The sequence below is a fragment of the Trichechus manatus genome, unplaced genomic scaffold (assembly GCF_000243295.1).
Source record: "Trichechus manatus latirostris isolate Lorelei unplaced genomic scaffold, TriManLat1.0 scaffold00026, whole genome shotgun sequence".
Lineage (NCBI taxonomy): Eukaryota > Metazoa > Chordata > Mammalia > Sirenia > Trichechidae > Trichechus > Trichechus manatus.
The window spans coordinates 11464156-11491713 of NW_004443962.1; the positions used below are offsets into that span (position 1 = coordinate 11464156).

At 38.2% G+C, this 27558-nt stretch overlaps 1 protein-coding gene across 1 annotated transcript in view; it reads left to right on the forward strand.

The window, feature by feature from the left end:
• Nucleotides 1-778: 778 nt before the first annotated feature.
• The window catches only part of POLQ (DNA polymerase theta), a 103611-nt gene continuing 76831 nt past the window's right edge, over nucleotides 779-27558 (forward strand). The window contains exons 1-9 of the mRNA XM_023728683.1: nucleotides 779-956; nucleotides 1953-2132; nucleotides 5515-5645; nucleotides 7242-7398; nucleotides 9028-9136; nucleotides 11016-11235; nucleotides 17320-17467; nucleotides 20895-21041; nucleotides 26547-26755. Coding sequence (XP_023584451.1) covers nucleotides 779-956; nucleotides 1953-2132; nucleotides 5515-5645; nucleotides 7242-7398; nucleotides 9028-9136; nucleotides 11016-11235; nucleotides 17320-17467; nucleotides 20895-21041; nucleotides 26547-26755 — 1479 coding nt within the window. The remainder of the gene's footprint in view (nucleotides 957-1952; nucleotides 2133-5514; nucleotides 5646-7241; nucleotides 7399-9027; nucleotides 9137-11015; nucleotides 11236-17319; nucleotides 17468-20894; nucleotides 21042-26546; nucleotides 26756-27558) is intronic.

The window sequence follows — 27558 nt, forward strand, 5'->3', positions numbered from 1 at the left end:
AAAACAAACAAGAGTGACAGCAAGCTCAAAAATGAAAGGAATGAACAGGGTAACATAATTATAGACAAAATAGTTATTGAATAAATCATAAGAAACTATAATAATGAACTGTATACAGAAAAGAAAGGAATAAAGGAAGGAACAAAGAAAGAAAGGGAAAGAGAAAGAAAGAAAGTAAATGGACAATTTTCTGGGGTATATAAATTACACAAACTGATTCAAGGATAAATAGAAGAACTGACTGGGCCTATAACCACTAAATAAATGAAACCGATAGTTAAAATTTATTCATTAAAAAAACAAACAAACAAAAAAGCAAACCAGTATCAGAGTATTTTACCAAGAGAGTTCTAACCAAATCTTCAAATTTAAGACACAAAGTTCCACAGAATAGGCAAAGAGAGAAAACTACCCTGCTCATTTTCCGAAGTTTGTAATAACCTTGCTATTCAAATCAGAGAAGGAAATCTTTTCAGGACAGTCTGATTATAACAGCGGATTACAAATGCAGATCCTGGGTTCTCGCTTAACCTAGCCGCAGGTCAGCTCCGCTACCCTAACCTCTACACTAACCAGTGAGAGCCTCTCTTTCCCACGACTCTATAGTTTTCAGGTTGCTCTCTCCACTCTACTCTATGGTTCCCGGGCCGGCTGGGAGTCCCGAGTTTGAAAACCGTGGCGGGAAGATGGCGGCCGAAGCTGTCACCGGATCCGACTCCTCCCGAGCGGGAGGGCTCTGGGACTGTGGTTTGCCCTGAACTGCCGAGGAGGGTTCGCGATGAATCTTTCTCGCCGGAATGGGAAACGGCGGCGTTCAGCATCAGGCTCAGACTCCCCGGGAAGCGGCGGTGACGGCAGTGACAGCTGCCAGCTCCCCTTGGGTTCCGTGCTGAGCCCGCCCCCGGGCCTGGGGCGCAATTTGAAGGATCACGACCGCCTGTCGGCCGCTGCTGCAGGTACTCCCAGGGACCGCGCGGGCAGCGGGGTGAGGGGGACAGCTCCACTGGGCCGTTTGATGGGAGGTGTCCAGGGGCTTCTCATCGCGCCGAATTTGTTTGCACGGTCGATTCGGCTTCTACTCTCCTTGTTTGTAACTCACGTCTGGAGCAGCAGATCACTTTCTGTTCGGACATGGACGTGCTGTCCACCCATATTCAATGACCGCCGGTAGGGCCGTTAAAATGGTTGCTGGGTCTTTCAACCTTTACAGAAACAACTTCTAGTTCGGCAAATCCTATCGCTTGTGAAAGGTTCCCTCCTAATAGTGCCTAGTACTTCGCACAGATCCTTATCCCGGATTTTCAGGTCTGGAGTATGGCACAGGCTGTTTGGAGTCCAGGGGAAGGCTGGAAGGGATTTGTAATGTTTTCTTAGATTGGCTGGGTGTCCAATGAATGTTGACCCAATTCTTTACCATTGGGTTGTGTATCAGCAGAGTGTTGAAACTTCTATAGAAACTTCCCTAACTTAACTCTGCAGTGTTTGCAATCTGTTGCTTTTTTGCCCATTATTATTCCAACACACCTACAACTTTTTTGTTTGGGGCCTTTAAGGAACTGCTTTTATCATATCTAATTAAACAATTATTTAGATTATTGTCCTATACAGTGCTGGCAGTTGAGCCCCCTAGTTTGGAAGGTACTCAAATAAATACACATTTGCTTCAGCAATGGTGAAGAACCACCCAACGCTTCATTCTGTTGTACATGGGGTCACCATGAGTCGGAGCCAACTTGAGGGCACCTATCAACAACAAGAACAATTAAACAACTGTTTACTATTATTTTTCTATACATGGTTAATTTCTCATAAGCTACTCAAATTCAGGATGTGCTTTAAATAGCCTCATTCCAACACAAAGGAATTCCAACCCATAGTGGAGGGCTAACTACTAAAGTCATATGTTAGAACTATATTCAACTATTAATTACTTTTTTCTTTTTTCCTGAAAGGGACATGCAAGCAGGCAGTTCCTGAGGACCAAACAGACAAGCTACTATTGGCAAATTGGGGACTTCCTCAAGTGGTGCTGGAGAAATACCACAGTTTTGGTGTAAAAAAGATGTTTGAGTGGCAGGCAGAGTGCCTTTTGCTTGGACAGGTCCTGGAAGGAAAGAATTTAGTCTATTCAGGTATTCAGATTTGTGCAATTTAATTTCATTACTATTTAAGACATTATGAATATAAAAGATACTCTACTAGGGACTTAGAAATTTTTTAAAGGTGCATGAGAGAGTCCTTTACAAAAGTTTTAAAATATATATGAAAAGTGGAGTCTCGTGCTTATTTAAGTTATGCAAATTCCATTATATGACTTGGGGGAAAAAGCAAGAAAAATTACAATTGAAGAGTGGACAATTCTGCCTGGCATTCCGCTCAGAAAACATGTCTTAGTTATCTAGTGCTGCTGTAACAGAAATTCCACAAATCCGTGGTTTTAATGAACAGAAATTTATTTTCTCACAGTTTAGGAGGCTAGAAGTTTGAATTCAGTGAATGAATTTGGGTGCCGGCTTAGGGGAAGATTTCTCTCTCTGTTGGCTCTGGGGGAAGGTCCTTGTCTCTTTTCAGCTTTTATTTACTGGATCCTTGGAGATCTCCATGTGGCTTGGCATCTATCTTCCCCTATCTCTGCTACTTAATCTGCTTTTATATCTCAAAAGAGATTTACTTAAGATACACCCTACACTAATAATGCCTCGTTAACATTACAAAGAAAATCCATTCCCAAATGAGATTATCACCACAGGTATAGGGGTTAGGGTTTGCAAACATATTTTGGGGGGACACAGCTCAATCCATAGCACAGAGGAATTGTGTGATGACAGATATAACTCTGCTCTTTTCCCAGGTGACCTCAGTTACTTTTCAGGGTGTGAACATTATACGTTATATGTTATAAAGTGACCTGCTTATACAGGGTTGTATATACAAAACCATACATAATATACTTTATAGAAGATTTATATGGGTTTTCAAGGGAAACTTTGACATACACAATTTTAACCCGTGCTTCCAATGCTGACTTTAGAATCTAACCATTGGGTAAGATGCACTTTTGTATAGATATTCCTATTCTAGGAATTATGAAGTTATATGAATAAGTGAAACCATATAATATGTGGCCTTTTGTGTCTGGCTCCTTTTACTTAGTGTAATGTTTTCAAGGTTAATCCATGTTGTAACATGTGTGAGTGCTTCATTTCTTTTTATGGCCATATAATATACCATTATGTGGATATTGAGCAATACTATTCATGGCACACACAAGTAAAATTATGCTGAAGATCATTCAAAAATGGTTGCAGCAGTACATCGACAGGTAACTGCCAGAAATTCAAGCCAGATTCAGAAGAGAACGTGAAATGAAGGATATCATTGCTAATGTCAGATGGATCTTGGTTGAAAGCAGAGAATACCAGAAAGATATTTATCTGTGTTTTTTTGACTAAATGAAGAATGGGATTTCCAGAACGCTTAATTGTGTTCTTGCAGGACCTGTACATAGACCAAGAGGCAGTTGTTTGAACAGAGCAAGGGGATACTGCGTGGTTTAAACTCAGGAAAGGCGTGCGTCAGGGTTGTATCCTTTCACCATACTTATTCAATCTATATGCTGAGCAAATAATCCGAGAAGCTGGACTATATGAAGAAGAATGTGGCATCAGGATTGGAGGAAGACTCATTAACAACCTGCCTTATGCAGGTGATACACTTTTGCTTGCTGAAAGCGAAGAGGACTTGAAGTACTTACTGATGAAGATCAAAGACCACAGCCTTCAGTATGGATTACATCTTAACATAAAGAAAACAAAAGTCCTCACTAGATCAATAAGCAACATCATGATAGATGAAGAAAATATTGAAGTTGTCAAGGATTTCATTTTACTTGGATCCACAATCAACGCCCATGGAAGCAGCAGTCAGGAAATCAAATGAAGTATTGCATTGGGCAAATTTACTGCAAAAGACCTCTCTAAAGTGTTAAAAAGCAAAGATGTCACTCTGAGGACTAAGGTGCACCTGAACCAAGCCATGGTATTTTCAGTAGCCTCATATGTATGTGATAGCTGCACAATGAATAAGGAAGACCGAAGAATTGATGCCTTTGAATTATGGTGTTGGTGAAGAATATTGAATATACCATGAACTGTCAGAAGAACGAACAAATCCATTTTGGAAGAAGTACATCCAGAGTGCTCCTTGGAAGTGAGGATGGTGAGACTTCATCTCACATACTTTGGACAGGTTATCAGGAGGGACCAGTCCCTGGAGGACATCATGCTTGGTAAAGTAGAAGGTCAGTGAAAAATAGAAAGACCCTCAATGAGATGGATTGACACAGTGGCTGCAACAATGGGCTCAAGCATAACAACGATTGTGAGGATGGTGCAGGACTGGGCAGTGTTTCGTTCTGTTGTACACAGGGTTGCTATGAGCTGGAACTGACTCGATGGCACCTAGCAACAACAACAACATATGAATATACTACCTTTTATTTGTCAGTTCATTAGTTGATGGATATTTGGGTTGTTTTCACTTTTTGGCTATAAAGAATAATGCTGCTGTGAACATTTGTATACAAATGTTTGGGAGACGTTTGTTTTCATTTCTCCTGGTTGTGTACCTAGGAGTGGAATTGCTGGGTTGCATGGTAACTGTGTTTAACATTTTGAGGAACCTCAACTACCTCTTGATTCTGACTTCCTTTGTTTTCAGGTCCATTACTTTGGTTCAGCCCACTTTCATCTTCTAGATTATGTAATAGCCTTGCTACTAGTTTATCTTTTTCTTCTGGTCTTTCCCTGCTCCTACAGCCAAAGTGATTTTTATAAAGTACAAATATGACATTGTCACTCCCCTTCATAAAACTCATCAGTCACTCTGCATTGCTCTCAGGGTAAAGGCTAAACTCCTTACATGGTGAGATTATAAAACCCTTCATCTGGCCCTTTCATAGCTCTTGTTTCACTTCCCTACTTGTGCTTTATGCTCCAGGTTTACTGAATGACTTCCAGTTATCTGAACATGTCAGACTTTCCTCCAGCCTTAGGACATGCTGATTCTTCCGGTTGGCATTCATTTTCTTCTTCCCTCCCTTCTCAATACTGAGTTCTGTCCCCTTTCCATAAGCTTCCTTACAACTTCCTCATCCTCTGTCATAGCTTCTATCACAATATATTAAAAATTTTCATCTCCTTTCTTAATAGTCTGTAAACCTTTATAAGGCAGGGATTTTAACCATCCGGTACTTAAAGGAAAGGATCTTTAGGTATAAGCTAGGCACTCAATAGTATTAATTGTTTATTAATATAAAGATTCATTTAATAATTATCTGTTTTCAGTGTGAGACTATTTAGGAAGCTGATATAAATGTTTCAAATGCTAGTTGGGGCATTAATGATAGGTTAGCGTTAGGTTTTGGAGCTACTAAACAGTGGCTTAAAATATTTATTAATGCAGCGTGAATATTCCTTTTTTTTGTGATAACCTTTTGAAATAATCATTTTTTAGCTCCTACAAGTGCTGGGAAGACTCTTGTTGCTGAATTACTTATTTTGAAACGGGTTTTAGAAACGCGGAAGAAAGCTTTGTTTATTCTGCCCTTTGTCTCTGTGGCTAAGGAGAAGAAATACTATCTCCAGGTAACGCTCTTGTACTAAGTTTGAAATAGTGAAGGGCCTATTACTGGAACTTTGGCTTTCCTCGTCTGAATAGAATTGTAAAAACAGTGAAAAATAAAAATTTCTTTTATTGCATCCCAACATTGCTTTAAAAGTTGACCATTTATGGAGGGAAACTCTAGAGCTTGACTGCTAACCAAAAGGTGGGCCACCAGCCGCTGCTTGGAAACCTTATGGGGCAGTTCTACTCTGTCCTATAGGGTCGCTATGAGTTGGAATCGACTCAGTGGCAATGGGTTTTTTAACAGGGTTATAGGAGAAAGGGCCATAAAATTAAGAGTAGTTGATAAAATTTGTGTAAAAACTTGTAAACTTTTCCTTAGGAAGTAAACAGAATACTTCAGTTAGCATATAAATGTGCAAATTATGAATCAGCATTTTAACTGAATAATAGTGCTAGACTGAAGCATGGAGAGGAAAGAGTACTTAAGGAAGCACATCCCATCTCAACTGAGGACCTTTTGGGAACATTTAGGGGATGAAGAACAGGACCCATTGGTGCATAGGTAAAGCTCTAGGCCTGTGATCTGTTCCTGTGTTCTCCTGCAAAAATGAGTAATAATAACAATTTACATTTAAATTGTACTTATTGGTTTCTAAGGCATTTTCCCAAATACAGTGTTTCATTAAACAGAAATTTACTACTGTGATTTCTGTAGTGGAAAAACGTGCTGTTGGAGTAGAAAGATCGTTGTACTGGGTGTTCGAGAAATCTGGGTTCTAGTCCCAGTTTTGCCACTGTATCTTCAGGCCAGGCACATAACTTTCTGGGCCTGTCTTTTTATTTGTAAAATGAGGATGTTAACCCTAGCACAGTGGGTTAACTCAATAAACACTCAGAAAAATTTTACTGAATGAACAGCTCTAAAGTTCTATGGTTCTGTAAATCTTTTTAACAGTTATTTCAGAGGCCAAATAGCCAACAAAGCTGGTTCTACATGGTTACATCCTCTCAACTTAGAGCCAAAGTAACATAACAAAATGATGAAAGGATCCTTCTTATTGAGAAGGTATGTTAGTTAAAAGTTAAACTAAAAAAAGTTAACATTACAGTCCCACTGCGTTTGACTTTTTAAAACTTTTCTTCCATTACATAGAGAATTGGTCTTTACTGGGATAATGAGAATATCTTCCTCATGAAGTATAAATTTGTTTCTTAAAGTGTGTTGCATTGGCATTGTAGAAATAGTTTCTTGCTTATTTATTAGATCAAAAATGTTAATGCCTAAGTTAATTTTTACCCACTTTCTATAAATTTCTATAAATAGCTCTTAGAACTGCTTTGATTTTTAAGTGCTGCCATTAAAATGGCATACTTCATGTTTTGATTCTGTCTTAACAGAAAATCTCTACTGAGTTTTGTTAATTCTAAACTTCATATTTTTAGTGTAAAAATACATAAAAAAGAAGCAATAGGTTCAGGCCAGGAGTAAACTGATACAAATGTTCTTAGATACTTAAGTCTGTGTTCTGGGATAGACCCAATTTGTGCTTTGACCTATACTTCATACATTTCAAATTATTTTTACATGTGTTGTTCCTTTTTACTCAATTTAGAGCCTGTTTCAGGAAGTAGGAATAAAAGTAGACGGGTATATGGGCAGTACCTCTCCAACAGGGCATTTCTCTTCCTTGGATATTGCTATCTGCACAATTGAGAGAGCCAATGGTCTGATCAATCGCCTCATAGGGGAAAATAAGATGGATCTCGTAGGTAAGCCAAATAAGAAAATAAGTAAATACTTTTTATTACTATTTTTGATGGAATGCCGTGGAGCTGTTGTGATTTCTGTGCATCCCGTGTTGTTTTTCTCTTGTTTGTCCTCTACTTCTGGAGGCCAGAATTGGCATCTGTAATGTTAGGACTCAGTAAAATAAAGTATAAGTTTTGTGTCCTACAGCTGTTATTGCCTATACTTCCTTGCTTTTTTGTCCTTTACGAAATGTAGAGGTTATCCTTGAGCCCTTGAATCATGCATTACTTCTGTCCTGGCTAAACTTTACCAAGAATAAAAGGAAGCATGTGGGGGCTTGGTTTAACGTTTCTACAATCAGTGTATTTGTATGTTTATTATCATACTCTGGTGCTATACAGCCTGATTAGGCCTGGACCCAGAGGCTACCCATTTAGCAGGGAAGTGGTGGAGAGCTACAGAAACTGACACTGTATTTGAGCGTGGGACTCTAGGAAGGTTTTCCAGATTATTTTTGATTATTTTTAACCACTATAGAGGGCCCACTATGTAGAAGTAGCAACAGGAATAGAATGGTTGTAACAACAGCAGCAACAGTTATCAGTTAGCTGCTGAACTTAAAATACCATGATAAAGTTAGGGAAGGGGTTAGGAATCAAAGTTTGATAATACACAGACTCTTATTAAAAACTCTCTAAAAGCATGTAGAGAGAAATCACATGCACCAATTTGTTTCAGAATTCTCTTATTGTGTCTCCCCTTGGACTTTATCTTGAGGATTGAGACTGAATCTCAAGTGTTAAATCCAGTGCACCTAGGACAGTGTCTAGCACACTAGGCAGAGCTCATATTTTTTGGATAAATGAATAAATGTTGAAATAACTCATCATGACTTAGAGATAGCTTACTGATGAGGAAAAGGAGCGTCATGTGTCAAAAGGAAATAGTCTGAAAGATCTTGATTTTGCAGGTGGGGATTTATGGAGGAGACACCAGTGTACTTGGCAATGGTAATGTTTAACTAAAGAAGGCATTGGTTGATACTAAATTTTCATTAATTATTGAGCATTGTTCCAACTGCATAGACTGGACCAATTCTCCAAGTAGTGGAGAAGGGCATTATTCATACTTATGCTTTGAAGTAGGATGACTCACTAGCCTACCATAATCACACAAAAAAATCCATTAAAATCATTTATTTCTCCTTGATCTAATTCTGTTTCCAAGCAACTTGGTAACATGAGAATGGTTGCCATGATTGTTTCCCCACAGAAAAGTCAATACACTGAATAACTGACATAGATGCCTTTGCTCTCTCATTGTACATTCATTTCTACAAGATTGCCGATTTAGAAGTGACAGAGTAACAAGCAGTGGTTTTCCCTGTGCTTGGTTAGCCCCAAGTAAGCAAATAACTGATTTTTAGATTCAGGATATATTGTAGGAGTGCCACCCATCGCATCTGAAACATCTTGGAAAAGAGTTGTCCATCGTGTGGAATCTGATTTTTGTTTTATGGTTAGACATGTCCACCAACCTGCAATATATTATGATGACAGCTATTTTATAAGATAAAACATTGAGTCTTTTAAAAGTCTTCTCAGAACTTTGAAATTCTGTAAAACCTAGTGTCTGGAAAATCGTTTTAGGAATGGTGGTTGTAGATGAACTGCATATGCTGGGAGATGCTCACCGAGGATATCTGCTGGAGCTTTTGCTGACCAAGGTTTGCTATATTACTCAGAAATCAGCATCTTGGTGAGTACTTGAAATAACTTTGCATTTTTGAGATTCCAAACAATGTTGAGAAAGTGTCACATAAGTGCATAATAAGTAGTAGTTAAATAAATTAAAGCAGGAGAGTAGTGCTTTTCTTATATGTTCCAAAAGAAGTACTTCAGACTGAGATTGATTTTAGATTACTTTGTAAACATTCTTATATTTCTGGCTGCTCACTCTGCTTGATCTCTGTGAGCACACTTTTATGCTAGATTTTTTAAAATCTAGTTTTTATATTTGTCATGTAATTAACATGCATTAATTATACATGCATATAATTCAAGTAGTCAAGGCTAATTTTGAAAAACAGCATTTCTTTCCCTCCAGCTTACCAGAGCGACTGCTTTCAACTCTAAGCTTTTTTTTCTTTTTAATTTTTTTATTTACAGCTTTATCTTTAAATGCAGCTACTTGAGTTTTTAGTTTTACATGTTTTCAGTTGACTTCTTACTATGGAAGACGAAGATCTAGCATTTTTTATATTCTTTATGCACCCCTACCCATGCTCCTCCCGCAAAGTGGGCCCTACATCCTCTCTCTTATCCTCTCATCATCTTTCCATTGTGCAAATATAATTGTCATAATTTCGCTTAGATCAGTATCTGGTTGCCATCGATTCCAACTGATGGTGACCCCATTTGCGTCAGAGTAGAACTGTGCACCACAGGGTTTTCAATGGTTGATTTTCAGAAGTAGATCACCAGACATTTCTTCTAAAGCACCTTTTGGGTGGACTCGAACCACCAACCTTTTGGTCAGCAGCTGAGAACGTTAACTGTTTGTACCACCCAGGGACTCCTGTTACACTATTATGACTATATAAATGTCATTGTCAACTGAGCCACGTAGTATGCTATGATTGCTTTTACTTTTCTAAATAACTTTTTCCTCTGAAGTTAATAAATGTCTTTTTTTGTTTGATGGCTTGGTTTTCTATGGACTTCTCACTAATTTGTCCCCAGCCTCTTCCCTAGATGTGTAAATCTCCACCCAGTATATTTCAGCTATTCTACCAATTTCATCTTACTAAAGAAGTTTCTCCTATAGCCTTCTGAGTTGCTCCCGTCTAGTTAGGTTAATCTACATATGTGCCGGATAGCAGTCACCTTTATCATCATCACTCATTCACATTGCCTTTTGCTTGAGTCAGAGCCCCCTTTTTTTGATCATCTGTCTTTTTCCTGGTTTACCTTCTCATTTTTGTAGGGATATCCTCCAGGAACTTCCAGAGAAAAGGCATATGGATATAAATTTTTTGAGGCCTTGTATGTCTGAAAATGTCTTACATTTAATTCATCTATTGTCTAGGTATAGAAGTCAAGATTGGAAGTACTTTCTGTTAGAGTGGTCAAGGCATTACTTCATTGTCTTCTAGTTTCCATTATTAAAATCAAACCCACGGCTGTCAAGTCAATTCTGACTCATAGCGACCCTATAAGGTTTCCAAGGCTGTAAATCTTTACAGAAGCAGACTGCCACATCTTTTTCCACAGAGCAGCTAATGGGTTCCAACTGCCTACCACTGCACCAAAAGGGCTCCTTAATATTACCACACACCCTCCATAATGTCTAACATTAAAAAGATGGACAATACCAAATGTTGGCAAGGATGCGGAGCAATAGAACACACAGATTGTAGGGTGTTACTTTGGTACAGAGTCTTTGGTAAACAGTTTGGCATTATCTACTAAAATTGAAGATAATTATAATCTATGATCCAATAATTTTATTCCTAGGTATATACCCAAAAAGAAAAGCATGTCCGTGTGTACCGAAGGACGTGACCAAGAAAATTGTTAACAGCACTATTTGTAATTAATACTGTATCTTTTAACATTATTTTATTTGCTTTTCACAGCCAGGCAGATTTAGCCAGTCTTCAGTCTAATGCTGTGCAGATTGTTGGCATGAGTGCTACTCTTCCTAATTTGGAGCTGGTGGCTTCCTGGTTGAATGCTGAGCTCTATCACACCGACTTTCGCCCTGTGCCACTTTTGGAATCAGTAAAAATTGGAAATTCCATATATGACTCTTCAATGAAGCTTGTGAGAGAATTTCAACCCATGCTACAAGTGAAGGTAAAGTAATATTTTTACGTCACTACTATGAGGATCTTTTGTTTGATTCATTTACTAGCAAGTTGTTAATTTTTGAATTATGTAAATTAGGAACTGAAAAGTAGTTATATGCGTTATATATCGATTAGAAGGAATGGTAACATTAAGCTAATCGATTTCATCTTGCAGACTTGGTAGTGTTGGTGAGAGAGGAAATATAGTCGTGCCTTCAATTTATATGATTATCATTTCCTGATTAATCTTGTAAACTGATAATAATGAGAATTTTATAGAATTTTTATTTAACTGTGGAAAGATTTTCTTATGGTTTAGTTTAGATTAAATACTAATGTGCAAGATAAACCTTTTGTTGAACGACATGTGTAATATGTAGTAGAGTGGAAAGAACATACTTTTTGGAGTCAGACCTATCTCTGATGCTTAATCAAGATACTTAATATGACTGTGGTATTAGTTGAATCACAAAACCTCTCTGAACCTAGTTTCTTCATCTACTAAATGGGATATGATACCTGTAGGATTGTCGTAAAAATGCAATGTGATTTTTTAAAAATTGTCTAGCATCTAGAAGGTTATACATATAATACTTCCTTCCCATTCCCCTAAATACACTTTAAAAGTTCTAGTTGATGGTAATTTATTTTTCTAAGCCTGATTTCTTCAGCCCTGAGGTTAAAGAACTGATTGATGTATATCTGTGGAATGAGACATCTCCTATTTTTATGCAGATTTGCCCTTCTGAGAACTGAAACAACTAATTATAAGTTTGGGGTTGGGAAGAGGACTAGATTCTCAGTACCTCATAGGTATGCATTCGTAGATTCTGCATACTTGGTATGGAATCTTATTGAGTTGCTTTGAGATTTATTTTAGAATTTTGTATTCTCTGATGGCTGGGAAGACAATTGATTTTAGATCAATTGAGTATTTTTTTATGATTCCACTCTTTAATATTCTACTACTGGCTTATTATTTATACTTATTTAAAAATTTTTTGAGATTTCCCTAGGATTTATAAGATACATCTTTAATTCAGTCTACTTTCAAATAACTTACATCACATGTGCTGTAAGAATCGTAAAGCAATTCCTCTCTCATAGTTTGTGCTATCATTATACATTTTACTTCTACATATGCTATGAATATGCAATACATCCATACCGTTTTTCTTTAGACAGTCATTGCTCTTTTGGAGCAGGGTCCACAAACTTTTTCTGTAAAGGACCAGACAGTAAATACTGTAAGCTTTCTGACCACATGGTCTCTATTGCCATTAATCACCTTTGTGGCTGTAGGGTGAAAGTAGCCATAGAGAATGCACAAATGAATGAGCATGGCTGTATTCCAACAAAACTTTATTGAAATTTGAATTTCATATGATTTTCATGTGTCACAAAATATTATTATTCCTTTGATTTGTTTTTTCCCCCAGTCATTTAAAAATGTAAAAACCATTCTTCGCTCACAGGCGGCATGGGAAAAGTGGTGGACTAAATTTGGCTTGTGGGCCACAGTTTGCCAATCTCTGGTTTAAAACTATTAAAAATAAGAAGAAAAAAAAAGAAAGAAATTTATATTTACCTTCATTTATGCCATTTCCAGCCCTCTTCATTTCTTTTGTAGATCCATCTTTCTGTTTGGTATCATACTCTTTCTGCCTGAAGAATTTTAATTAACATTGCTTGTAGTGCAGGTCTGGTAATGATTTCTCTGTTTTTGTTTGTCTGAGAAGTCTTTATTTCTTCATCTTTTTTAAAGGGCATAGAATTCGTTTTTCCTGGTACAGAATTCGGAGTTGAGAGTTTTGTTTTTTTCTTTTACCACTTTAAAGATGCCCTTCCATTGTCTTTCGGCTTGCCGCCCAGCAGCAGGGGTGTCTAATGATCTGAGTCCAGGACTTTCCCTGTTTCTTCCTTAGGGGTGGAGGGGCTTTTTCCTGTTCTGTCCCCTCAGCTGCAATGGGTCTTTAACTCTGGCCTGAGTAGGACAGGATTTGCTGCCCTTAAAGCTTAAAGCTTTTTGTTTTATGTAGGAATAGGGCAGAGGATGTGCGGCTTTGTGTCTTTCAGGCAGTGGCTGCTATTCCTCTTCCCCAAAGCCTACACCACAAGGGAGGCTTTTTCAGGTCTGCCCTCAGTCTTTCTTGCATCTGAAGATCACTTTGGGTAGAAAGACATTTTCACAATGTTGAGTCTTCCTATCCATGAGCAAGGCATGTTTTTCCACTTATGTAGGTCTCTTTTGGTTTCTTGCAGTAGTGTCTTGTAGTTTTCTTTGTATAGGTCCTTTACGTCACTGATAGATTTATTCCTAAGTATTGCCCTCAGTCTTTCTCATGAGCACCCAGTGAGGTCTTTGGAGAAGAGCTGTGAATGGGCGTGTCCTGTTTCTCTTTAGAGGCCTCTGTCTTTCCTTAGATTTTGGGTTAGTTAGTTGTGCCACAACCTCAGTTCTCTGATGGGTTCAAGAAAAGTTGTGAATTTGCAGATTCTCCAGCTTTTCTGTGTTGTTGTAAAGGTGACAGTGACACTCTTTCCAACTTTCTGTATCCAATACTGGACAGTCCAATACTATTAACTTTAGATGAAAGGTTCTCCTGAGTGAAGGGTGTGTCAGCTCTTTGGAAAGAGGAAGAAGCATGTGTTTAATACGCAATACATCAGGAAACTAACCATAACAAGTTAAGTGGATATAATTGCGTTTTAAGATACAGTAAATTCTTCTGTGTTTTTAAGAAGTTTGATTGTTTATATATTGGCTGAGAGTCAATAATGAAGTAATGGTGGTGGGATGGAATAACCTGGATTAGTCAAAAGGAATTAAAAAAAAAAAAAGAATTTCTGAGATAGTCTTACCATCTGCTACAGCTACTCACCACATTCCACTGCACTCATTGTTATAGTAGAGGTTAACAATCAACCTTTCTTGTTTTCTCTTATGCTTTAGTAACTTTCTCTTTAGATTCTACCTCCACGCTGTCCCAAATCTCTCCCTATAGGCCCAATTGCCTGACATATCTTAGGTATTTTAAAAACATCAAACTCTTTATGTCCAGAATTAAATTCATTGTCCTAACTCTCAAATTTGTTGTTCTACCACATTTCCTTTTGTTAATGGCATATATAATTCTTACAGTTGCCACAAAACAGAAATCTAAACATCATTTTTGCTACCTCCATTTTCCCTCCCCCTACATCTAATTTATCACCAAGCTGTATCAATTTTACCTCCTAAATATCTCTTGAATTTGTCCATTTTCCTCCACCTCTACTGCTGCTGTCCTAATCTAGGCTGTCCTCATCTCTTACCTGGATCATAATAGTTGCCTCCTAAATGACATCTTCTCTTTCTCCTCCTACCCCATCCATTCTCCACATAACAAACTTGAGTGGTCTACTTTAAAAAAGCAAATCTGACCACGTTTCCTGCTTAAAACCTTCAATTGCTTCTTGTTACTCTAGGATAAATATCAACATTTTTAGCACAGCCTAGAAAGTTGCCTCGTCTGACCACAACCTACCTTCCAGCATACCAGCCTTATCTTGTATCATGCCCAACAATAAATGTAGAGTCTGAAATTGTGAACGCATGAGCATGCTAGTGACAGATAGGCATGTTTTTTTATGCCTCACTTTATTCTCAAGTATTCAGTATAGAAACCACATTCTAACTGGTCCATCCTATGTATGTTCTTAATTTTTGCATATTAAACCTACATTCTAAATTTTTGTTCTCTTGTAACAACAGTTATTTGCAAAAGGTAGCTAAGGTTGGCCCATTCATGTTCCTGAAGAAAGCTGGTATTCTCAGAAGCCCTTCTGAGCTCTTTTATGCTCAGTGCCTATCAGTAAGAGGAAAAAAAAAAAAAATATATATATATATATATAAAATATATATTCATTTTACATTACATATTTTTATGTAGTTACATACATCTATGTCTCTATATCTATATAGATATACACCTCCTCACTAATCAAATATCTAGTTATCCAACATTATTGCATTTACGACAATAGTAAAAAATCTACCATCTGACTATTTTGATCATTAACAATGCACATCTGGCAGTAACGAACGCTGAAGTGTGAGGCGAGAGTAATGCTGGCTGTGAGGATTAAGTTTATGTGTCAACTTGGCTGGGCCATGATTCTCAGTGGTTTGGCAGTTATATAATGATGTAGTCATCCTCCATTATGTGATCTGATGTGGTCATCCTCCATTTTTGCATAATGCTAATTTCATATAATGACCTAGTCTTTGGAACCTAACCATGTCAATAAGTTAGGAGAGAGTGTATATGTGAATGTACTTTAATCAGATGTACCAGGAAATGTTCATATTATAATGGGAAAAGTGGACGATCCTCTGTCCCTAACTTTAATTGGCTCTGCCTTGATTAACACATATGTAAACTCATTTGTTTACTCTTTTGTTTATCCTTTTCTTTTATTACCATATCTATGCCTCCAATCTGTTTGAAGTCACTTCCAGCTCTTACCTGGATTATTGAAATAGCTACCTAATTGATCTCTCTGTTTCTGACCTGTCCCCTTCAGTCTATACTTAAATCAGGAGCCAGTGATCTACTTAAAATGGACAACAGGCCATGTCATACTTCTGCTAAAAAACTAGCAATGGCTTTCTGTTTCATTTAGAATAAAAGCCAACATCTTTATAATGGCCCAGAAGGCCATACATATGTGCAGAGTAGAATTGCTCCATGGGATTTCCAAGGCTGTGACCTTTTGGAAGTACCCAGGTGCTCCTTAATCTCATCTACTACGTGAAATTACTTCCCCTCCTACTGTTTTTGTGTGCCCTCAAGTCAATTCTGACTCATAGCGACCCTATAGGACAGAGTAGAACAGCCCCATAGGGTTTCCAAGACTGTAATCTTTACAGAAGCAGACTGCCACATCTTTCTCCCATGGAGCCGCTGGTGAGTACCATTTGGTTAGCAGCCAAGTGCTTAACTGCTACACCACCAGGGCTTCCTTCCCTTACTACTACTCCCTCTCAGTCCCTCCACACTGACCTCTTTGCTGTTCCTTTAACATGCCAAGAATCTCCCACCTCAGGTTCTCTTTGTCTGGATTGCTTTTCCCCTAGTTAATCCCCCAGCATCAGTGAGTCCCCCAGGTTCACTCTCTCACCTTCAGACCTTTATTCAGATGTCACTTTCTCAGACCTTACCTGGCCACCTTATCTAAATTACAGTGCCCTTCCACTCCTGGTCCCATTTCCTTTCCCTTCTTTATTTTTCTCCTTTGTACTTTTCAAAATCTAGCATACTAAGTGTTTTATTTATCTTGTTTTTTTATTACCTGTCTCCTCCTACTAGAGGACAGACGCTAGGAGGGTAGCTTTTTGTTTGTTTTATTTGGTTTCTGCTTTGTTGACTGCTGTATCCCCAGTGCCTAGAACAATATCTAGCACATAGTAAATATTTCTTTAATTGATGAATAGATAGATGAATCAATGAATCAATCCAGTTACACACACTGGCCTTTCAGTTTCTCGAACTGGGCCACCATAGGGCCTGCATACATGCTGTTTGTTCTGCCTCAAATGGTTCCTCTATCACCCAGTTACCCTTCACTGAGATAATGCCTCCCCTCATTTACATCTCCAGCTAAATCCCTGTTTTCTCAGGGAAACCTTTTCAGATCTTTCTGTTGATTTTACCTCATATGAGGCCTTAAAACACCATAAAACTCTTTACAGTATATCTTATGGTTGTATTTTACACTTATTTATTTAGTACTTCAATGTGTCTCCCCAGTGAGACTATAGACCCCTTGAAGATAGGTCCTTGACTTTGCTCACCATTGTAACCCCATTTCCTAGGGTTGGAGCTCAATAACTATTAGTTGAATGAATAGAAAATATTTCCTTTTCACCTTGCATTGTAAGAAGACATTTCTTCTTCTTTTGTTTTTTCTTGTTATTGACTTTGTAACTGATTTTTATTATGCCTTGGGTAGAAAAAACCTTCCCTGTGAAACAGAAGGAGTGACTTTAAACTGATGTGAAATATTTTAAAGGTTCCACTAGAGCTACTATTTCTCTTTCTTTTTTTAGGGAGACGAGGACCATGTTGTTAGTTTATGCTATGAGACTGTTCTTGATAGCCATTCAGTATTACTTTTTTGCCCATCAAAGAAATGGTGTGAGAAGCTGGCAGATACCATTGCCCGAGAATTTTATAATCTACGCCATCAAGCTGAGGGTAAGTTAGAGATGGAAATGAAAGCATCCATACTTAGTATCTTTGCTTGAAGGTAATATTAGTGATCATCTCAGCAAATCATGGCTTTTGTCACTGCCACCACCTGCCCGCTGGGCACTCCTTTACAAATGATGCTTTTGTGACTCTAATCTTCTCCTTGTCCTTGTTATAGACAATGTGTACATTGTCTAATGCTTTTCATATTTTTAGAATACTGGATTTATACAATTATATACTAAAGTTTTTCATCTGGGATCAATGGGCTTCAGAGCCCTTGAACTGTATGCAAAACTTCATGTATAGTCATTTTTCTGGAGGAAGGGAGGATTATAGCTTTTTCATATTTCCAAAGAAATGTGTGAGTTTTATAAAAAGAATCATACATACGTATACACATACACGTGCATATACATACATATGCACACACACACATATATACCTATGCACACGTATGTATTTTAAAATCATCTTTCTTGAGGTATAATTTATATACAATAAAATGCATCCATTTTAAGTATATGATTTACTGAGTTTCAACAAATATATACACCTGTTTAATCACCACTATAATCGAGATATAGAACATTTCCATCACCCCACAGTGTTATCTTCTGCTCTTTGTCCATCAGTCTCCTCCCTCCATTCTGAGTCCAGGCAACCACTGATCTTCTGTCTGTCACTCTAGATTAGTTGTGCCTTTTCTAAGAATTTCATATAAATGAAGTAATACATCATGTACTCTTTTGTGTTTGGTTTCTTTCACTCAGTATAATATTTTGAGATTCATCTATGTTGTTAATGTTTATCAGTAATTTGTTCCTATTGCTGAGTAGTGATCCATTATACAGCTATAATATTAGTGTATGTTTTTACTGATTCTAGGATAGACACTGTTTCCTTACCACTTTTATTAGCTTATGGTCCCTTGAGGCCCAAGATAAATTTAGGGAAGACAGAGACCAGTTCTAACCACAGAATATTAGGATATTTTTATTACTTTGTTACACCCAGTGGCATCATGAGGGCGGGTGATGGATACACAAGCCTAGCTCTAACAAGTAAACTTTGCCTGAAGTTTATACAGGCTAGGCCCTGTTCCAACATTATAATCTCTTTTCCTATTCCCTCTCAATTAATGGTTTCTGTACCATGACAACATCTATATGATGTACTATGATAACTTATATTCCTTAATAACCGGAATCATTATTATTTGTCTTTTTTTGCAATCCTGTTATCTTGATTTATAGTAGTAGTTGCCAAATGCTAGTCATTGGATAGAGCTGGTCTAGGATGAAGTTTTCACCGGAAAAATAAAGACAAGTCAGCAATTTTTTCATAAAACTGAAGTTTAAATTCTGAAATTGTCCCTCCTAATTTTTTGATGTTAAAATGATACTTCTTTTGAAATGAAGATATTGGGATATGTTTTTTTTTTTAATTGTCCTTATTTAGAAAAGTTAAACATTGACAACCTTATGTGGGTCTTCAAAAATTTAAGGAACGTTTACCTACAAAACTAAAAAATATATTTTAAGAAAAGTTTTAGTAGTTCAGAAATCCAAAAGTCTGGGAAACTCTTTAAAAAAAAACATGATTCCTGTCTCCAAGAACGTTAAGATCTTACTTTGGAGGAAGGTTGCACAGAGAGGCAAAAAGCAGAAGGCAATGTTAACCAGACTGGTGCCAGGAGGACAGGCTAACCCTGGGCTAAGATAATTGCCACAGAGAACTAGGTTTTGTGAAAGGGTTCTGGATTGGTAAGACGAGGGCATTCGGGTCAATGGTACTCAAGGGCAAAGGTCAGGAGAAGGGAATGAATAAGATAGGTTTGAAAATACTGAGGAAGTCATCCTGGTTAAAGATTTTGGGAAAAAAGTGGAAAATGAGGAGTCAGCTTTTGGAAGGCTTTGCTGCTCAGCTAAGAAGTGTGAACATTTATCCTATACGTGAGGTGTAAGTGCTTTAAACTGTGAAGTCATGCTTAGAAATTCTTTGGTTCTAGATATATTGTAACTAAGTATGGACTGGGGCCCACTTTTCTAGCCTTCTAGTTTTACCTTGAATCCAGGCTGAACTTCCTGGCCACCCAAAAGAGCAGGTTGTTTTTGTTTATTTGTTTTAAGTTTGTCAGTTCCTACTCCTGGCTTAGGCTGAGCTGGACCCCTTACCTAGCTCCCTTGACTTCAAACAACTAGTTGGACCCAGCCTCTAGTACTGAGACATCACAGCTCTGTTTCTTTAGCTGTCCTTTGACTTGAAGACCTGTGTGGACAGCATGTCTATTTTTCTACTTCATACTTTGTTTGAACAGGCAGTCAGCACACACAGTTTCCTGGGGTCACCCACAGTTTCTCCTGCCACCTTTCCCAAGAATCTCTTATTAACACATGCAGCTTAGCTACTTGCTGACAAAGAGAGACCACACTCAGACATTTCTAACGTGTATTGGGAAGGTTTTCTTTATGATGATTAATGAAAGACTGAGGGATTCCCCCCACCCCTACCCCTTACATCAACCAAATCAAATAAAACATACACACACACTCAAAGTGAAACCTGTGAGAACTGGAACTCGATGGAACTACCTTTATTTTCTGAGTCTGGGTCTTGCAAGTTTTCTGCCTTTGACAGGGTGCAGTCTTACCACTTTTCTATTGCTTGTTTTAGTGGAAAATATTTGAGTTTTCCTTCTCTGACAGGTTTCTGTCTTACACAGGTTCTCGCTTTCACAGATTTTACTGTATATATAATTATAACTGAATAAATATATTGGTTATGTATTAGAAGGCATTGGGTTAAATACTGTGGTATACATCAAGAAATATAATACTATGCTTGCCCACAAGGAGTTCGTAGTCTGTGTCAGTTCTCCTCAAACTTTAAGGTGTCTATGAATCAGAAAAAAAATTTCTGATCTAGTAGGTCTGGGGTGGGGCTTGAGATTGTGCATTTCTAACAGGTTCCTAGGTGATGCTGATGCTGCTGGTTGGTGGGACATAGTCTGAGCGAGGGTCTATTTGATTGTTAGGCTTTGAGTGGTAATCGGTACTTGTGGCCCTCTCCTTTCTACAGCTGGTTCCTTCAGTCCCTCCTGTGGGTTTGGTCTAGGGTTTCCCAAGCTTTGCTGCACATTAGATTCACCTGGGGAGCTTTAAAATTCCTGATGCTGGGTCATTCTCCCTACCAATTACATGAGAATGTCTGGAGTAAGAGTCAGGCATCAGTATTTTTTAAAGATCTTCAAAACCAAAAACACCAAACCTGTTGCCATTGAGTCAATTCCTATTTATGGTAACCAGGTGACTATAATATGCAGTAGTTTCTGAACCATTGCCCTAGTACTTAGCTGTATCATAACTTAGGCAAATAGCACTTAAAGGGATGCAACCAGGGGTGAAAAGTGTTGATGATTTTTTTGTGACAGGAATGGTAAAACCATCTGAACATCCACCAGTGAATCTGAACCAAAAGGGCCTCCTGGAAGTGATGGATCAGTTACATCGTTTGCCTTCGGGACTGGACTCTGTATTACAAAAAACTGTACCATGGGGAGTAGCATTTCATCATGCAGGTATTCCATATTTACACTGTGTTATTAAAAAGCCCTCTCCAAGAAAACCTCGTAATTTCCTCATTTTTATATTTGTGTGCATTTGATTTCTTGTTAATGAATACCCTTAGATTTCATTTTAAGAAACTAGATAATTAAGACTAAACAAGAGTAAAACAAACATGTTTAACTATACTTATCTGTATAGTAAATAAGTACTAGACATAAGCTTTTTTTGACAATTAGGGAATTGAATTCTGATATTGCTACTGTTCTATACTTTTTTCCCTAAAATTAGGGTGGTACTTGCTACCCTGAATTTTATGCAACACTAAGCATCTCCTTTTATTCTAAGAGGTATTGAAATAGTCTCATAAGCATATAAAAAATGAAATTTTAGAAATTGTATTTTGAGAGGGCTATAAATTTTTAAACGTATAATGGATAATGTCTTAGACTGGATTCTCTAGAGGAGCAAAACCAATGAAGCATAAATGTATACATAAATATATATATAAAAAGAGAGATTTATCTCATGGAAATGGCTAATGCATTTGTAGAGGCTGGCAAATCCCAAATCCATAGGTCAGACTTCAGGGTAGAGGCTTCTCCTGACCATGTGGTTGCAGGGGCTAACGAACTCAAAACTGGCAGGTCAGGTGGAAGGCTGCTGGCTCATGTCCCAAGAATTGGAGGTCAGAGGTTGACGAGTCAGATGCAGGATCCAGAGAGAGCTTTGCCAGAACATCCATATATATTGGATGCAGGCCACACCCCAAGGAAACTGATTGGCTCTCAACTGATTGGCTGCTCACATCAGATCAAAAAATGGAGGATGATTACATAATATCTGTCAAACCACTGAGAATCATGGTCTAGCCAAGTTGGCACATAACCTTAACCATCACAGATAGATTATCAAAATTTCAAGGAATTTGACAGTCACTGAATTAAAGAACTTCCTGCACGTAGTGGTCAGTCCATGACCATATCTGCTAAGGATATGATTAAAGATATATAGTTTCTAAGATGTGGAATTTAACCCTGTCAATTTATTTAAAATTTTTTAATGTGTATACATACTGTTGGAAAACTTGGTGGCGCAGTGGTTTAGAGCTACGGCTGCTAACCAAAAGGTTGGCAGTTCGAATCCACCATATGCTCCTTGGAAACCCTATGGGGCAGTTCTACTCTGTCCTATAGGGAGGCTATGAGTCAGAATTGACTCAATGGCAATGGTATGGGTTATACATACTGTTATGGGTTGAATTATTTTCCCCCCAAAATATGTACTGTAAATTCTAACCTCTAAGCCTGTGTTTATAATTCCATTTGGGAATGGGTTGTCTTTGTTATGTTAATGAGGCAGGATTAGTATAGGGGATATCTTGAGTCAATCTGTTTTGAGATATAAAAGGGATTAAATAAGCAAGCAGAGCAGAGATGGGGGAAGAGAGATGCCAAGCCACATGAAGATCACCAAGGAGCAGAAACTGAGAAGAGACAAGGACCTTCCTCCAGAGATGACAGAGAGAGAAAGCCTTACCCTAGTGCTGGCACCCTGAATTTGGACAGCTAACCTCTAAACTGTGAGAAGATAAATTTCTGTTTGTAAAACACATCCACTTGTGGTATTTCCTTTATAGCAGCACTAGATAACTAAGACATATACAAAAGAATATTTATATTGTATGCCTAATTAATGATGCATACTAATAAAATGAATACCAGTGGATCTACCACTTAATTTACAAACTGGAGGTGAGTCCTTTTGATTTTTTAATGAAATTAAAAACGAGCCAGGTGAGTACATATTCTACATGCTATTTTTCATTTACTCACGTGTTTATTCATCACACATTTATGTAAAAAATGTGGGGGTGGGGCCAAGATGGCAGAGTAGTCAGACACTTCTGGTGGACCCTCTTACCACAAAGACCCGAAAAAACAAGTGAATCAATTATATATGGCAATCTGGGAGGCCTGAATATCAAAGGCAGAGTTGAAGAACCGGACTGAGTGGGAGGGGGAAGGAGAGACGGTTCGGAAGCAGCGAGAAGTTATCAGTCCTGTCCTGGCGGGAGCCTGAGCCCTTCAGGCCTGATCAGCTCGGGGGTGAGCAGTGAGGCAGGCAAGCGGCGGTGCTTGGGAGGCACGTTTTCCACACTGGGAGAGACCCAGTGCCAGAGAGTCTACGTGGCCACCCAGAACCAGTGAGAAGCAGCCCTCATCGGCAAAAGATAAGTACTTGCTTACAGCCTACCGCGTGGATCAAAAACACCCCCCTTAGGGAAAAACCTCTCTCCCATTTACCTCCTCGCTTCCTGCTCTGCGTTGGGTCCCAGACTGGCTTCAGCAATGACTGAGTCCCCTGGGCCAGAAGTAGGATCCGTCACATGTCTGGAACCACTCTCCCTGCCTTGGAGAGTGAACAAATTATCAATCTGGGGAAAAAATAAACTGCCGGCTCCCCTAAGCCAGGAACCCGGGGTGGGCACAGCTCCTTTGCCTAGGCACAGGCATAAGGGATCCACAGACTTTGAGTGCCTTTCCCCCTGCATAGACTTGTGTGGGCCTATCTCAACAGCATAGGCCCTCATTACTGCAGTACAACAGGGTATATACTGGAACTGTAACTTCAACTGTTTCAGCTGTGAAATGGCAGGTTCTTGACATTTGACACTGCTCTGCCCATAAAGCAGGGTCTTCATCTACCCACATCAGGGGCCTGAGGACTGGTGACTCCACCCATGCCACCTAGCCACCTGCGATAGGGGCCCATGAATAAGAGGTGCTCCCCAGTCCTTGCGGCCAACAGCATTAAGTGCTCATAGTCTGGGTGCAAAACCCACCCCCCTACACGCTCTAGGGAACAGGGACATGCCTTCCTCCTGGACTCACTGGGGCAGCCATCAGCCCCCTGCATTGCTCAGAGTGTGTCCCACTGCTGCAGCCAGAAGCCTGTGCCTACACCAATCACCCATGCCTGTCTAGGACTGTAAGTGAGAGCCTACAGCACACACTTGGTGGCTATCTACCTGGGCACCTGAGCTGAATCCATATAGGAGGAGTGGGTGGACTCCTGAGCTCACATACCTAGTAACAGATCTAACCACCTGGTGACAGGACATTAGAGCTTCAAAGGTGCCAATAATCAAACTAGCTCATACAAGCAGCCTATCTGGGCATATCAAAACAGAACAAGAAGCTAGGACACAGTAAGCAAACATAAAATAAATAAATATAATACCTTATTGATGGCTGAGAGACGATAGTCAATATCAAATCACATAAAGAGGCAATCCATGAAGGCTTCAGCAAGCTCCCAAAATAAAGAGTCTAGAAATTTTCCAGAAGGAGAAAATTTCTTGGAATTACTGGAGGCAGAATACAAAAGACTAATACACAGAAGTCTTCAAGAAATTAGGAAGGAAATTAAGCAAAACACAGAACACACAATAGAGGAAATTAAAAAGATTAGAGAAGAGCATAATGACAAATTTAACAGGCTGCAAGAATCCATAGAGTGATAGCAATCAGAAATCCAGAAGATCAACAATAAAATTTCAGAATTAGACAACTCAATAGAAAGTCATAGAGCAGAACTGAGACAATGGAAGTCAGAATTAGTGAGATTGAAGATAAAGCACTTGACACCAACTTATATGAGGAAAAATCAGATGAAAGGATTTAAAAAAAAAAGAAACCCTAAGAATTATGTGGAACTCTATCAAGAGGAATAACCTATGAGTGATTGGACTACCAGAATGGGGAGGATAACAGAAAATGCAGAGAGAATTGTTTAAGATTTGTTGGCAGAAAACTTCCCTGATATCGTGAAAGATGACGAGATATCAATCCAAGATGCTCATCGAACCCCACATAGGGTAGATCCCAAAAGAAAGTCATCAAGACATATTATAATCAAACTTGCCAAAACTGAAGATAAAGAGAATTTTAAGAGCGGCTAGGGATAAACGAAAAGTCATCTACAAAGGAGAGGCAATAAGAATAAGCTCAGACTACTCAGCAGAAACTGCAGGCAAGAAGGCAATGGGATGACATATATAAAGCCTTGAAGGAAAAAAAAACTGCCAGCCAAGAATTATATATCCAGCAAAACTGTCTCTCAAATATGATGGTGAAATTAGGACATTTTCAGATAAACAGAAGTTTAGAGAATTTGCGAAAACCAAACCAAAATTACAAGAAATACTAAAGGGAGTCTTCCGATTAGGAAATCAGTAACATCAGATAACAACCCAATATGTAAAATATATAACAATCAATATGTAAAAGATGACAAGATTAAAACAAAAAAGAGGGACTTAAAAAATGTAGACACAGATTTGTCATATGGAGAGAAAGTCAAGGCAATATAAAGAAATAAAAGACTGGTATCAACTTAGAAACATAGGGGTAAATATTAAGGTAACCACAAAGGAAACTAACAATCCTACAAGTCAAAATAAAAAACTGGAAAAATATAAACTCAGCAAACACAAAATCAATAGCAATGAAAAAGGAAAAGAAAATACGTAAAAATGAGTCGGCACAGAAAATTAAGTGGAACAAAGAAACTGAACAACACACAAAAAAAGACATCAAAATGACAGCACTAAACTCATACCTATCAATAATTACACTGAATTTAAATGGACTAAATGCACCAATAAAGAGACAGAGAGTGGCAGATTGGATAAAGAAACACGATCCATCTATATGATGCCTACAAGAGACGCACTTTAGACTTAAAGACACAAACAAACTGAAACTCAAAGGATGGAAAAAAGTATATCAAGCAAACAACACTGAAAAAACAGCAGGAGTGGCATTACTAATCTCTGACAAAATAGTCTTTAAAGTAAAATCCACCACAGAGGATAAGGAAGGACACTATATAATGATTAAAGAGTCAATACACCAGAAGGACATAACTAAAGTATTTATGCACCCAACGACAGGGCTCCAAAATACATAAAACAGACTCTAACAGCACTGAAAAGAGAAAAATGTGCCTGACCACTGTGTTGGATAGACCCTAAAGATACAGTTATGAATAAGGCATGTCTCTACCCTCAAGGAGTTCATTATCTAGAACAGGGGTCAACAAACTACAGCCTGCTGGGCAAATCCAGTCCCCTACATACTTTTGTAAGTAAAGTTTTATTGGAATGCAGTCATACCCATTTGTTCTCTGAACACTTTCAGGTCACAAAGGCAGAGTTGAGAAGTTGGAACAGAGACCATCTGGCCCACAAAGCCTATAGGATTTAACTGGCCTTTTACAGAAAAAGCTTGCTGGCCTCTGGTCTGAAAGATGAGATAGAAGTGTACTAGGGTGGCAGATTATACTCTTAAACAGATAAGACTGTGATGACGTCTTTCTTTATGGTCATAATAGTTTTAAAAAAAAATCTTTAGTTACTTGTGGCAAGCTCTCAGATCTATTTGTTAGTGATCGAGTAAAATATTTTTGCAAAGAAATATATGTTACGGGAACCTCCTTTTTTTTTTTTTTTGTAGGTCTTACTTTTGAAGAGAGGGATATCATTGAAGGAGCCTTCCGTCAAGGCCTCATTCGAGTCTTGGCAGCAACGTCTACTCTTTCATCTGGGGTGAATTTACCTGCACGTCGTGTAATTATTAGGACTCCTATTTTCAGTGGTCGATCTCTAGATATTCTTACTTACAAGCAGATGGTTGGTCGTGCGGGGAGGAAAGGAGTAGACACGGTAGGTAAGTAAGTTTGAATTTAATTGTAATAGCATTGCCAAAGGACAGTGTCAGTTTACTTGAAATTTGGCTAGTGCCTGGCAACCATTTCTTCTCTTATATTTCTTTATTATCCAGTGCTCTCATGTCTTTTTGGATCCACTGAATATGTATAATGGGTATAAGTTATAATTTTCTGATATCATCAACCATTGATTTTCTACTTGTATTAACTACAAGTAGAATTAAGATTTTGTTTTGTATTAACTATTCTATGTATTTAGTGAAATGATTCAGTATTATGTTAATCAAGTTGACTTTTTAACATGTTAGCCATATGACGATAACCAATGGATACCAAGTTTATAGTCCCTTTATCATATCTTGATTCTCAGTCAATTTGACAGTCGGTGTTAGGAATCCGTATCTTCTCTCTGCCTGGAGTGTTTCGTGTACTCTACTACAAGGTCACTCTTATTTTTCTTTTTCTCTAATGCAGATGCCATTAATTTTGTTTTTTGAACATCTTATTTACCTGTTTTCTTTCCCCTACTGTTAGAATTAATCAGCTATGCAACCCTGCCCTTAATCTATGCGATTTTTTATTGTTGTAAACTGAAATTCAGTACTCCATAAGAAATATATTTGCATATGTTTTTCATTTACAAGTGAGTTCACATATTTTTGTTCATTTGTAATAGTAACCTGAAGCATTCAGATTAGTAAATGTTATGATGAAAATGGTAGGCATCTATAAATATTTTTTAATTCATATTATCATCATGTATAATTAGTAATAATTTTTCTTTATACTTTTCAAAGT